The sequence below is a fragment of the Osmerus eperlanus genome, chromosome 12 (assembly GCF_963692335.1).
Source record: "Osmerus eperlanus chromosome 12, fOsmEpe2.1, whole genome shotgun sequence".
In the NCBI taxonomy this organism is placed as follows: domain Eukaryota; kingdom Metazoa; phylum Chordata; class Actinopteri; order Osmeriformes; family Osmeridae; genus Osmerus; species Osmerus eperlanus.
This window is the reverse complement of record NC_085029.1, coordinates 10109586-10123556: the sequence shown is the minus strand read 5'-3', so window position 1 is coordinate 10123556 and position 13971 is coordinate 10109586. Positions and strand designations below refer to the sequence as shown.

General features: G+C 44.7%; 1 protein-coding gene across 4 annotated transcripts; it reads right to left on the bottom strand.

Annotated features, from left to right (window-relative positions):
• Window positions 1–425: 425 nt before the first annotated feature.
• tdrd1 (tudor domain containing 1) lies at window positions 426–9473 on the bottom strand. 4 transcript variants are annotated; one of them, XM_062474614.1, is made up of 25 exons: window positions 9367–9473; window positions 8564–8735; window positions 8448–8476; window positions 8161–8215; window positions 7909–8026; window positions 7495–7552; window positions 7184–7270; window positions 6676–6855; window positions 6266–6409; window positions 5735–5903; window positions 5513–5593; window positions 5138–5305; window positions 4841–4951; window positions 4457–4627; window positions 3855–4214; window positions 3567–3674; window positions 3317–3484; window positions 2866–3201; window positions 2667–2783; window positions 2450–2566; window positions 2176–2343; window positions 1638–2051; window positions 1293–1361; window positions 1018–1052; window positions 426–905 (listed from the first exon to the last, which is right to left on the bottom strand). In XM_062474614.1, the coding sequence occupies exons 2-25, from the start codon at window positions 8715–8717 to the stop codon at window positions 843–845; spliced, it is 3480 nt and encodes a 1159-aa protein (XP_062330598.1). In that variant the 5' UTR covers window positions 8718–8735; window positions 9367–9473; the 3' UTR covers window positions 426–842. The 4 variants fall into 4 exon arrangements, with proteins under 4 accessions (XP_062330598.1, XP_062330600.1, XP_062330599.1 ...); XM_062474616.1 differs by lacking the exon at window positions 9367–9473 and having other exon boundaries at window positions 2176–2340; XM_062474615.1 differs by lacking the exon at window positions 9367–9473 and having other exon boundaries at window positions 2667–2780.
• Between the last annotated feature and the right edge of the window lie 4498 nt (window positions 9474–13971).

Here is a 13971-nt window from a genome sequence, read left to right as displayed (position 1 = left end):
AGGCTACTCTGTAGATTAGGAGCAAATATTCCAGCTAGCTACAGGTGTTGAAGAGTCAAATAATAAGACAGTAGATATTGTTTTAGCGGTATACTAATGCACACAGTAGTGCACCGTATTTAGAGGTATTATTTCGAGTATTGTGATGTACTTTATATTAAAGTGCCAATGGTGTCTGAAGACTGTAGAACTTGGGAAGTGTGTGGAGTTTAAGATATGTCAGTGAGTGTGTTGGTATGTGCAGGTGTGTCCATGTGTAAGAAGTGTGTATTAGCATGTCTTACTCTAACTCCTTCTCCAACCACATTAATAAAGCACAGAACCTGAACACAAGCGTTTACATCAAGACCAGCTCCCCCAGCTATTTATAACTAATAAACTAATACGATACACTATTGCAATGGAAGACAATTACGGCGATACACTTTCTAGTACATATCACAAATGAACTTTAATTTAAAAACCTCCAATTTAAGACAGAAATATAATTGCAACAGTAAATGAGAAAGGGGAGTAATTGTAACTGACAAAACCAAACAGTCTGAACACAAAACAGCGGGCTTTTCAAACGCCACACTGTAGTCCCATCTAGAACCAGATCTGCTGCTCTTGCAGATCATTGAGGTTGTCACTTTAAAACATAATATTTAAATGTGTCATTTTAAACTGAAGGGCAACATTTTACATACATAATGTAAATAACTAACAATAATAAATCTCAATGGAACATTCACAACATTGAAACTAAACTTGCTTTAGTTGTAAACAATATTAACAGAATATCCAAATATATTCTACATTCATCCTTATTGTTGCCACAGTTGAGGGCAGAGTCATGGGTTTCAGTTGGGCAGTCCTCCTAACTGCTTCATTAGAGACAGAATCAGCCCTTCAAGGTTATCAATCTGGGGAAAGACAAAACCAAATACTGCAACTGTTAACAAAAACACACAAGCTGAGGGTTTACTAAAAACATGAATCTTACATACAGAAATGCATACTGTAGATTGTTCTCACCTGTGTCTTTATTTGAAGACAGCAGCATGGTAATCCTGAAAGGATGTATAACATATCTTTGAGTCAATTCACAAAATCAAGCAAGTTGTAAATATTCTACTCCTGGAGGACCAAAAACAGGTCAAACACTAGGATCATTGTGTGGTACTGACCAACGAGCAGCATATCCGCCATGTCGCTGCAAGCAGGCTTACTCAACAATAAAGACTTTTCAGATTTTTCATGCAGAGCGACAAAGCAAAGTACAGAAGTGTGCAGTGAGAGAGAGACTATACCGTTGGTGCTCTTTGAACAAGTGGCACTCTGCGGGTCCTTGGGTTCACGCTTCACTTGTCTGGTATGTTCTGGAAACACAGGTCAAGAGTCAACATGTTCTTCGATGGAGACCATCAATCATAAAGTCGCTTTTAAAATGAGCCTTAATTGGCTTCTAGGCAGCCAAGTGTACCATCTGCTTGGGCAGCGTTGGTAGGAAATCCTCTGGATGAAATGACAGCTTAAATGAGCCAAATGAATCCCTGTCACCTCCCAATGACGTCCAATATGACATGGAAGAACCACTTACTGTGTCAATTCATATCTGAATTCACTGCTAAACCCCCCCGTCTGAATCCCCCTACCATTGACTGGAGCTGAAGCAGGCTTAGCACTCTCCCCACTGTGTCTCGGCCCTGGGGTCTCCAAGATGACAGCGGCGGTCTCCATGTAGCCAGCTGCGTTCTGGGTGGTTGCAGCGGTCGGGGCTGGGTGCGGTTTCGGCGTGGGCGTGATTTGATCCGGTTTGTGCGTGGTCGTGGCAGTCAGGGTGTGGTGTGGTGTGGGTGAGACGGTCTTGGCTTGAGCCTTGGTGTTCTGCAGGCCCTCCAGGATCATGCTGTTGAGGTGGCCCTGGCCGTGCTCGTTGCTCAGGGTGACCGACAGCAGGTTGCAGCGTCCATCGTAGGTCTGCTTGGAGGCGAGGACGCCGTCGGACAGCAAGACTCGGAACAGCTCCAGGACCTCCGCAGGCCACACGACGGGAAAGTTCTCCTTACCTGTGGTGGTGTGTGGGAAGAAGACGAGATGAGACTGCAGTGTAAAAATACCACACAACTAAAACAGACGTCCAAAAAGACGAGAGGTCACACAGATGGGATGGAGGGGCAGAGTCCATCCTACCCTGCAGGGCACAGCGGCAGATCTGGAAGGGCAGCTGCAGCAGCTCTTTGGGGATGGGAAGGATGCAGGAGAGGGCCACCGTCTCAGAGTTGCCGTAGTCTGCATAGAGCACCGTGGCCTCCATGTCCCGGGTCTCCAGCACCACCGCTCTGTACCAGCTCTTATCTGCTGCAGAGGGAAAAGCATTATTCCAAACGGTAACAGCGGAGACGTATGGGGTCACGTGTCACAGTTAAGAGCAGCCGTGCAGCAAGATGGGGACTGGAGTGCTGACCAGAGAACTGGGCACAGCAGGCAGCTCCAGGGGGAGGAGTGCCCTGGCTGGGGGGGGGCTGGCTGCTGCAGTAGACACTCAGGTCCCTCATCACCTGCTGCAGCTGCTCCCGGTCCACTGGGAAACAAACAGACAGAAAACACACGTCTGACCAGGACTGACGCGCCACGCAGCATGATGGGTAGGGGGGGGGGCTGCGTGTGTGTGGCCTCCTCACCCTGGTTGGGGTTGAACAGATAGAACAGGCTAGGGCTGACCACAGCTGCAATGCGGGGCTGGAAGGTCTCATGGGTGGGTAACTCCTCAGTCCTCCAGTCCACAGGGAAAGAAGCTGCTGAGAAAAAAAAAAAAAAAAACTTTGACCACTTTATTTTTTTTTACCACATACAAATTATTTTGTCTGGCCAATCACGAACCTTCCTTTGGCATCGGAACCTGAGCAGGAGCCTCCTTCTGAATGGCCAGTTTGGGCATCTCCAAGTGATGTTCCTTCTGATTGGTGGGCATGGCTGTGGGTGGGCCGGTGCTAGCTGTGGTCTCTTTAGAAGCTGGTGTGAGCTGCTGACCGGACACTCTGGCCAGCTGTTCAGAGAAGAGGGTGGCACGGATGTTCTGACCGCCGCGCTCAAGCTCGATGCCGTAGCCCTGCTCCGTAATGGAGAGGACTCGGCCCAGCAGCTGGTGGCCGATGCACAGGGCCTGGAACCGTCTGAGAGACTCGCTGCTCCACTGGAAGCCTGGGGGCTCCACACCTGGCACGACACACACGTCGAGATTTAATTCCAGTTAGAAATGTTTTGTCAGTACTCTTTGAAAAGACATTCAGTTTTTGGCGTGAAATTCAAATGCAGGCCGTTCACACCGTACCTGCGAGGTAACAGCGGATGGCCTGGAAGGGATGTCTGAGGAGGTGTGGCGTGATGACTCGGAGGTGGGGCAGCTCCACCTCGCCGGAGTTGCCGTAGTCCACAAAGAAGACTCTGGCCTTGCCCTCACACACCTCCTGCACCATACCTCGGTACCACACACCGTCTCCTGCAGAGAGAGAGGGGGGGGTCTACAGAGTATTTCTTCATATTTGGATTTGGAGATTGTGGTAGCTTGGGTGAGGTGTTACCAGAGAACATGGCACAGCAGGGCACTCCCACTGTAGGCGTGAAGGGGGTGTTGTTTGCCTCACAGTATTGAGTCAACTCCAACCTCAGCTCAGCGAGAACCTGAAACTCTGAACAAGAACACAAACATGTACTAGATAAATAGAAAGTTTAGAAAGAGTATTTTTCTAAAATAGAGTATTTATTCACATTACTCATTTAATAACTGCATCATTGCAAATTCAGCCATTTTGAAAACAAGTCAAGCATGGATGGAACACTGTTTATTTGACAGATCTGAACGGCTGTACCTTTAGTGCTGTAGACGTTGCAGTAGAATTCTCCCGGGCTCTCGATCACGCTGACCAACATCGCCACCTTCTGGCCCTCGCAGGGAAGCTCCACACAGGACCACTCCAGGGCCTCCACCCCGGGGGCGGCCTCAGCCTCCGCGTCCCGGGGGGGGCTGGGGTCAGCAGGCAGGGCGTAGCCGGTGGCGACCAGCACCTCGGCCACGTTGGCTTGGGGGTCGCTGGCCTCGTCCACCATGGTGACCAGCGCCCTGCCCTCGCTCTCTCCCAGGATCTCCACGCGCAGGAAGCGGTTGCACACGGTGCGCCGCAGCATCTGGACGCCGTCCTCGGACCAGGCCTCCGCCACGGGCCGCACGCCTGGAGGACGGCAGGGAGTGTCCACGCGTTAAAAACTACAGCCTTTCACCTTCCAGGTTAAAAAGACACAAACCTGTTTAAACTGTCAAACTTCCCATGTTGACTATTTTACACTTGAGGACCACATCTAAACAAGTGTACAGCTTTCTCCACTGCCTGTGGTTGTTCAAACCCTTAGAAAAAACTCATATCAGGCCATGCAGCTCGATATTAAGAGCCGACTCCAGGACCTGGCATCTTACCGGCCAGGGCGCAGGGGATGGCTTGCATGGGCAGAACCAGCAGCTCCGGGCTCAGAGGCAGCAGGCGCCCCAGGTCCACCTCCTCAGAGTTGCCAAAGTCAATGTACCCCACACACACTCGCTCCTCGGACGAGTAGGCCAGCACAGTGGCTCTGTACCACTGGTTGTCCTCTGCAGAGAGACAGGCGCAGCACATGTCAACACTGACACATGCCAAGTTTATGCAAATGGTAGAAGCCAGCCGTGTGTTAGGATTGAAGTGGTTTTGCCTGCGTCGTTTGTTGCTGGCGATGCCACGTTCTGCATTTCTGTTAAAAAAAATGATTGACTGTCGATCGTGTGTGTGTGTAAAAGTGAGACTGTGATTGGAGAATGACCTGGTACCTGAAAACAGGGCACAGCAGACAGTGCCAGGGGCCGGTCTGAAGTTGGCACTGGCTGGAGGAGCCTGACAGCAGCGCTCCCTCAGCTTCAGCTGCAGCTCCTGGATCACACCTACACACACACACACCAGTACTGCTCCGACCACTGGGACCATCTGGAGGCAGCGCTCTCCACAGGCCGGTCTATATTAAGATCACTTGAGATATTTCTGGACCAATGGGTCCCAGTTGGAAACCATACAACCTAGCATTGACACGAAAAACCTTTCAGCAGGCTCGGCAGGTGGGTGGCACTTACTGGCGTTCTCCAACTTCTGACAGATGATGTCGTCAGGGGACTGCAGGTGAGTGACCACAGCAGTGAAGGAGTCTCCCAACCCCTGGGTCAGCGGGTCGGGTGACCGGGCATCCGTGTTCTCATTCTTACCGCCCGACTGGCTACGGAAGTTCTCCAGGGAAGCACTCACTGGAGTATCAGAGTTATAAAACCTTCACTAGATACGATACAACGCTTAGGAATGTAGCGGAATAAAGAGTTTAAGTATGCTACAAATCACCTGTTCAACAAAAACAAGAGTAACCAAAATATTGAAATGCGCCATTAATTTTCATTGTCAGTTGAATTGAACTCTTGTGATAGCCAGCTACAGGCTGACTAAGGAAGTTTCCTCACCAATGTCCTGTTCAGAGCACTGCTTGTTGGTCACCTTCGCCGCATATCCTTGGGCCACGAGTAAGGTACTGAGATTCTTGCCTGTGAGGTGGATGGATTTAGGAGGAAAAGAGCTCAAAGACTAGCCAGCGATAGGCAAAAGGTGGGAGCACAACTTCTAACTGCTTAACTGGCTTTAGCAACATGCCCAGGAATGAGCCTGTACATAGTCATAGACATTACCAATAGGAGACAATAACACGTCCACAGAGTGGACGCTGTCGCTCTCCTGGACATCCACCACAGTCACCGTCAGGCTCTTCCCTGCGACCAGCTGCTTCACTGCTATGATACACTCCTCCGTCCAGCTGTCCGTCACGGGCTCGATCCCTGCCACGCGGCACTCCACGGCCTGACACAGGAGAATCTGGGAGTCACAACCTGTCAAAGAAACCTCTGGGGCCTGAGGTGACACAGCACCTGGGCCCATTTGATGTGGGTAGCTACTAGGAGTTTTACCTTTTATAATTGCATCCACTACATATATTGTTTAGTAGAGATTTGTAGAAAGCTGAAACTACAGATTAGCTGTACAATAAGGTAAGTTTTGTTCAATTGGAGAAATGTTTACCGTCATAAGCTAGTTCTCGAGGGTAGAACTACTGCACTAATAAAAAGTATTATTTCCATAAAGGGAAATTTTTCTTCATTTAATAAAAAATAAAAAAGGCTTTAACATACAAAGTTCTTCCTGTTTAAAATCCTATGACTCACACAAGGTGGCATGAGCTCCAGGCTAGCAGCCAGGGGCTTAATCATGTCCATTGTCACATTCTCCTCGTTGCCAAAGTCAATATAGAGAATACTGGCAGTCTTCTGGTCTGAAGCCACAGACTGGACCATACCTCTGTACCAGTTCTGTAAAGACAGGACGGCAGACATGCGGTTCAGTTCTTTAAATTCAATACAAACAACTCTATTGTCTATCACATAAAGATAGAAGATTGTCTTAGATTAGAGGCTCATAAACAGCATAAAACACACGCCCATGAAAGACTAAAAACATAACATTAAAACTATTTACTTGAGAATCATTCTTCAGTTTGTGCTCCTCTGTATGGATGTCAAGCTGACAGGAGGGCCAGTGTTTGGAATGGGCAACGACAATTGACCGGACAGCTCACCTGATCCAAGGAGAATTTGACAGCGCAGACCTCTCTTTGATCAGGCACATAGGTGGACCTCAGAGGACTGACGCTGTATTTCTGTAGTTCTCCAGAAATGGTTTTAAGAGACTCCATGGTCTCAGGGCTCTGCACGTGGATGAAAAACCTGCCAGGGCTTCGGAGCTCCACCACAGTTGCCTGGAATCGTGTTGGATGTTGTTTGAAGATTTCAGATACTTTTAATACAATGCCTTCACGATCATTTTAATCATGAAAACCTAATAAGATTACAGGCCAACAACTTTGATAAAAATGATTAGTGAACACCATAAATCATTGCATAGTGACAATGTAATTTTTGGTTCTGTACTCTAGTACTTTTGAGATTAAAAACATTTGATATTCGATATCTCCTTTGGTTGGTGCTAAATGGTCGGGTTTTTCAATATCCAACCCTAACCTGGAGCACGTAAGCACGCACTTATAACCTGTCCTCCTGGGATGATAAATGGGCATAATCCCAAACCTGTACTTCAGCTCCTTTGCTGAGGTCGTTCTTGTGCAGATTCTGGAGGTAGACTCTCCGGGGACCAGCCACATCACAGTTGTTCACCTGAAAAGGTCAGAACACAAAAGGTCATCAGCTGGAATGAATAAAGGTCTTATCGCTGAACCCATATCAGCAATAAGGTGCCCTGGGGCATATTGTTTGAACTGGAAACAAAAACGTCTTACAGGTGCAACCATTACTATTGGTAATGCTTGGGTATTTGCCTGAACTGTGTATATTTTACACTTCACAGAAAAAGTATTTTACAACATAAAAAATAACGATACCTTTGAGTTTGTGTTGGATCCATTTCCTACTGGTGACAGTGGAGTTTCTTTTGGGTCACTTTTTATAAACAATTGAAAGAGAAATTGTTAAACTGGAGAGCTTATGTCAGGGTTTGTCCATAAAGAAATGTATTGTGTGGCTATAGCTAGCTTTATACTACTCCAACTCCGATACGGACAGACAGACAAACGGATTCGGACTGATTCGATTTACTCTTTTGAATTTATAGTACTCCGAAGGCTGTGGGTACTGAAAACAATTCACCGCCAGAATAGTAGGTAGGGTTAGCGGTAGCGGACCAATCACGGCCAAGGGGTACCCGTAAAATTCGGGGCTCTCCGAGGGCGTTCCCTGTGTCCGTGAGTATAAAGTGGGCTTAAGTGATGTCCCCACTCTGGGAGGACTCAGTTTACCTAGTAGGGCTTTCTGGCGTACTTGGCATGCACAAGTGTCTGTGAGCGTTCCAGTTGGCTTTCTGACATGCCAATGAGCAGTACCAGGTTCTCTTGCAGCGTGTACAGAGAAGGTTTCCTTACATCAGCATAGATCACACAGTAGACATGAATCAAATGGTGAATAGATTATACTACAGAAATGTTCATTATAGAATCAAAAGAAAAAAAATATGAACCTGATCGCTGGAAATGTCAAGAATGACAACTGACCTTGCTGGCTGCAGTAGTTGCACAGCTTCACAGTCATGGGTGGCAAGGAATCACTCTGAGCAAAACACATGACACTTGTTGATTTTCTTTCTTTCTTCATATTTGTGTACATTTAATTTACATTTACATTTAATCTACCCAATAGTGAACAGGCCTGCTGATAAGAAATCCCCCAACCCACTGTCTTTCACCAGAAAGCTATTTTTTTTTAAATATTTATTATTATTACTAAGAATATAATATAATAGTTGAGATAGGTCACATATTTACGTAATGTATATACATACCAAAGAACGAACAACAGATTCGGCACCACCTTGAAAAAAAAAAGTCTGATTTTTAATGATGTTAATTTATCATGAAAGAAAAACATTGCTACTGGCACAAAAAACATTTTGCGTACCGCCATCACCGTTCAAAGTCACTAGAGGCCGCTCTGGTGTTCCGATGGGCGGGGTGAAAGTCTTGGGAGAGACCGGGGCATCGCCCTGGCTGGTGGAAGGCCTCCTCAGTGGCATGTTGGGCATCACCATTGATTGGGGAAACGTGCGTTTCATGACGATATGGCTTGTTAACTGAAGGATACGAATTGAAAGATAATATCAACATCTCAAACATGTATGTTTGCACAGCGGGATACAGCTAGCCAGCAATGTCATAGCTGCAAGAAACATGCAATCACCACCACAGGTCATCTACGCCTACGTTTTCAACGCACTTAACTACAAAATCGGCTAGCACTGTACTGACTGTGCACATGTTCCAGGCTGTTTCCAGTTTGCGACAGCTGCTATCACAGTTTAGTTTTTTTGTTTATTAAAAACCTAGTGCCACCCATGGCTCCTTCCACAGCCCAGTGGAACTTAAGTGCATAATAGGCCCACCCTACTAATAGTAGGCATGTTGTGACGAAGCTAGCCGTTTGGTTAGTACGTATAGGCTAGCTAGCTAAATCGTTTTGTGAAGCTAGCTAGCTGATAATGTTCTACTTGACGAGGCTACGTCAAGTCACGTTAGCAACATTCAATTCAATGTTGGCAAAAAAAAACAGCTAGCTACTGTACAGACCAATGTTTTGTTTTATGAAAACACTTCTAAGATAGGCCTCCTAAAAACAAGTAACTTTCCCTGCAGTGCATATTACGGTTATTGCTATGAACATATTGTTCTATTTACAAACGAAGCAATAAAACGTGGACATTTTACCTTTCAAAACCACCCACGTGTTGCGCTTTGAGTTTCAGTGAGTTGAATGTCATGTCATGATTGTGAACACTGGTGCACAGACTTCGAACGCGCACCGTGCACGTGCGTTAAACTAGGAAATTGGCTATTTGGGTAATCATTTTGGAATAAAATGGGATCCAAATGGAATCGAAAATGAAATGAAGTTATTTTGTCTTTTGTCAGTGCTGTATGTTACATTTAAGTTGTTGTAATGCAAATGTTCTATATTATGAATATTTTAGCCTATTGATAAGAATGTTTAGATCTATTTTGATTTGGATATACAGCTAAAAACTGTCTAAAGGGTTAGGACCAATCATCTAAATTCGAATAAAAACTAAATTAAAATTAAATCAGTAAATCAATTAAAATTCTCAGTAACCTAAGAAAATAAAATACGAGAAACAGCGCACCCATTTGTCTGAAGTTCCGCCCTTTCCTCTAGCTCGAGTTTGATTGACAAGGACAGCTGGAATAGGATTGCTGGAACATATACAGTTAGGTCCATAAATATTTGGACATTGACACAATTTTCATCATTTTGGCTCTGTATACCACCACAATGGATTTGAAATGAAACAATCAAGATGTGCTTTAAGTGCAGACTTTCAGCTTTAATTTCAGGGTATTTACATCCAAATCAGGTGAACGTGTAGGAATTACAACACATTTGAAATGTGGCCCCCCCCTTTTTAAGGGACCAAAAGTAATTGGACAATTGGCTGCTCAGCTGTTCTATGGCCAGGTGTATGTTATTCCCTCATGGGAGTTCGTTATTTCATTGACAAGGAGCAGATAAAAGGTCTAGAGTTCATTTCAAGTATGGTATTTGTGTTTGGAATCTGTTGCTGTCAACTCTCAATATGAAGTCCAAAGAGCTGTCACCATCAGTGAAGCAAGCCATCGTTAGGCTGAAAAATCAAAACAAACCTATCAGAGAGATAGCAAAAACATTAGGTGTGGCCAAATCAACTGTTTGGTACATTCTTAACCCTTGTGCTGCCTTCGGGTCACATGACCCAAAGGTTCATAACGAACCATCGTTGTGTTTACCCAATTTTACCCAATACAAAAACAAATAAAAATAATTTTCTTTTAACCGTCGCAATGTGGAGGGTCTGAGACAGCCCAACGGTTAAAAGAAAATGATTCACTTTGTTTTGGTATGCGGTAAAGTTGTCGCAATACGACGGTGGGTCACAATGACTGATGGGTCAGAATGACCCGAAGATAACACAAGGGTTAAAAAGAAAGAACGCACTGGTGAGCTCAGCAACACCAAAAGACCCGGAAGACCACGGAAAACAACTGTGGTGGATGACAAGAATTCTTTCCCTGGTGAAGAAAAACCCCTTCACAACAGTTGGCCAGATCAAGAACACTCTCCAGGAGGTAGGCATATCTGTGTCAAAGTCAAAAATTAAGAGAAGACTTCACCAGAGTAAATACAGAGGGTTCACCACAAGATGTAAACCATTGGTGAGTCTCAAAAACAGGAAGACCAGATTAGAGTTTGCCAAAAAACATCTAAAAGAGCCTGTACAGTTCTGGAACAACATCCTATGGACAGATGAGACCAAGATCAACTTGTACCAGAATGATGGGAAGAGAAGAGTATGGAAAAGGGAAGGAACTGCTCATGATCCAAAGCATACCACCTCATCAGTGAAGCATGGTGGAGGTAGTGTTATGGCGTGGGCATGTATGGCTGCCAATGGAACTGGTTCCCTTGTATTTATCGATGATGTGACTGCTGACAAAAGCAGTAGGATGAATTCTGAAGTGTTTCTGGCAATATTATCTGCTCAGATTCAGCCAAATGCTTCAGAACTCATAGGACGGCGCTTCACAGTGCAGATGGACAATGACCCGAAGCATACTGCGAAAGCAACCAAAGAGTTTTTTAAGGCAAAGAAGTGGAATGTTCTGCAATGGCCAAGTCAATCACCTGACCTAAATTGAGCATGCATTTCACTTGCTAAAGACAAAACTGAAGGGAAAATGCCCCAAGAACAAGCAGGAACTGAAGACAGTTGCAGTAGAGGCCTGGCAGAGCATCACCAGGGACGAAACCCAGCGTCTGGTGATGTCTATGGGTTCCAGACTTCAGGCTGTCATTGACTGCAAAGGATTTGCAACCAAGTATTAAAAGTGACAATTAGATTTATGATTATGTTAGTTTGTCCAATTATTTTTGGTCCCTTAAAAAGGGGGGGCCACATATAAAATGTGTTGTAATTCCTACACCGTTCACCTGATTTGGATGTAAATACCTTGAAATTAAAGCTGAAAGTCTGCACTTAAAGCACATCTTATTGTTTCATTTCAAATCCATTGTGGTGGTATACAGAGCCAAAATGATGAAAATTGTGTCAATGTCCAAATATTTATGGACCTAACTGTATGGCTAGAAAATAGTGGCCGCTCCCAACTATTTTAATGTAAGTTACTATTTGTTTTGGACATGATGACATATTAAGGTCGTGTAAGATCAGTGGTGAAAATCTGCTATCAACTTTGAGGGGGACAATTATATGACATTTTCTCAAGAGCAATTTCTGAGGGGGACACCAAAATGACTGCTGTAACACAGCCTACATTGTAATATGTTAAATGTATATTGAGGAACCATAATTAATACTCCTGGATCATTTATAGTTAGTAACTGAAGGGTTGTCTCAACTTGTTCAAATGTAGTTATAGTAGTGTTTCTTATCAGTCAAGTATGCAGGTGTACAGTATTTACAACCAGCAATACCAAGAAAGGCCAGTATGTACTGTACACTGTATGGGTGCAGTTTATGTCATTACAATGGGCATGGTGCAGTCTCATCTAAAATAATCTCAATTGAACCATCATAAAGTTGGGGGAAATCGCAAAACCATTTCTCTTGAAATGTCAACACTTTGTTGGCAAGAGTCTGCGGTTCTATAAATTGTGGGTGTGGCTGATATGGTTCTGTGCCACCACTGAGGTGACTAGACAGTGCTGTGCCACTGTCTCCTATACTGGTGCTGCTGGCAAAAAGGTTGACCCCCGGACCTGCCATGGCTGTGACACTATCATCTGAAGTCTCTCCCTGGCTCTTTCCCTTTCACCACCCTCACTGACTCACAGTCTGTCTCCTAGAAAAGAAATAAGATGTTTGCCATCCTCCTAACTACCAGTACCCAATACTACACAATTAATCACAACAACAATACCATTGCCTCAAATTAATCTTGTTTCAGTCACCAGTTTAAGTAGAGAGTGAGGGTATCCATGGCATTGTCCAATTATGTCCCTATTTTACAAGTCTAAAGAAGAGAACCCGTCATGTTGCCAAACAAGAGACTCAACAAACTTATTTTAGCACATTTCACATCATTTTTATGAACATTTTATCAACTAGTCTTTGAAATTAGGCCCCTAGGGTTCTTTCTTTGCGTTTTGGTGTCCTGAAATGCTCTGATGTCCGTCTTTCTTTTTTCTGCAATTTTTCTACCATGCTGGCCGCACACACAATGTACAGGTTATTTACAGTAGGAGATGGGCTTTTATCATTTATTACCATTCTTCTAGAATAGGCTTCGATCTACCAGGTAGCTAGACAGTCAGTTAGGAAAGGTGAAACGGATTGCATTGACAGCTGGATTGACAGCTGTATGAGTTCACCCTTTACACAACGCAAACTGCAACCTTTTGTCATTTTAATATAATTCATGTTTTGGTTTTATATTTGGCTGGCTTCCCAAAATAGCTGAATATGCAGCTAGCGAGCCCCAATTCCGTTTGTGTGGTATTTGCCATCATCTTTGTTATGGCCAGTTTACTCCAGATCGGCACACAGGTGCTTCAAAGTCCCTAGAGACGATTTAGCTTTTGCAACTGGACCATTTAACCCTCGTGCTGCCTTCGGGTCACATGACCCAAAGGTTCATAACGAACCATCGTTGTGTTTACCCAATTTTACCCAATACAAAAACAAATAAAAATAATTTTCTTTTAACCTTGGCAATGTGGGGGGTCTCAGACAGCCCAACGGTTAAAAGAAAATGCTTCACTTTGTTTTTGTATGCGGTAAAGTTGTCGCAATACGACGGTGGGTCACAATGACTGATGGGTCAGAACGACCCGAAGATAACACAAGGGTTAAGATAATTATGACAATGGTAGAATATAGTATAGTTCTGTTCAGTATCGCTACGCATGGCAAATGGATTTAGAAGAACTACAATATCCGTGCTGATCTTGGATTAAATTGACGATAGCAAAGTTTCCATCTTTTGACGACGCCAAATGGAATAGTGCTAGCTAATGTTTTCTCTATCGGTTTGTTTGCTAGCTATGCAAATGCAGCTAGCTTACAGTAGTGTGTGTGAACCCTGCCAACATAGTGAAATCGCTATGGTGCGATTAACTGGATTAATTTCACGTTAGCCACGTGCATTTCAAATGGTAGACACTCAAGTCACCTTGTCAGATATTACAACTACTTACTGGACATCAGCCACCAACGACACAAACAGATACTGTCCGATTTTCACACACGTACCTGCATCACTGCTGAGGGCTGGGGCTGTGGATCAAACCATTGTGGGACC

Excerpts from the sequence above, each read along its gene's own strand:
- tdrd1 (XM_062474614.1), bottom strand. The coding sequence starts at position 8,717 with ATGAAACGCACGTTTCCCCAATCAATGGTGATGCCCAACATGCCACTG. Across the intron at positions 8,027-8,160 it reads CAACTACTGCAGCCAGCAAG|GAAACCTTCTCTGTACACGC; the intron begins GTCAGTTGTCAT and ends TGCTGATGTAAG. Across the intron at positions 2,344-2,449 it reads CTGCTGTGCCCAGTTCTCTG|CAGATAAGAGCTGGTACAGA; the intron begins GTCAGCACTCCA and ends TTCCCTCTGCAG.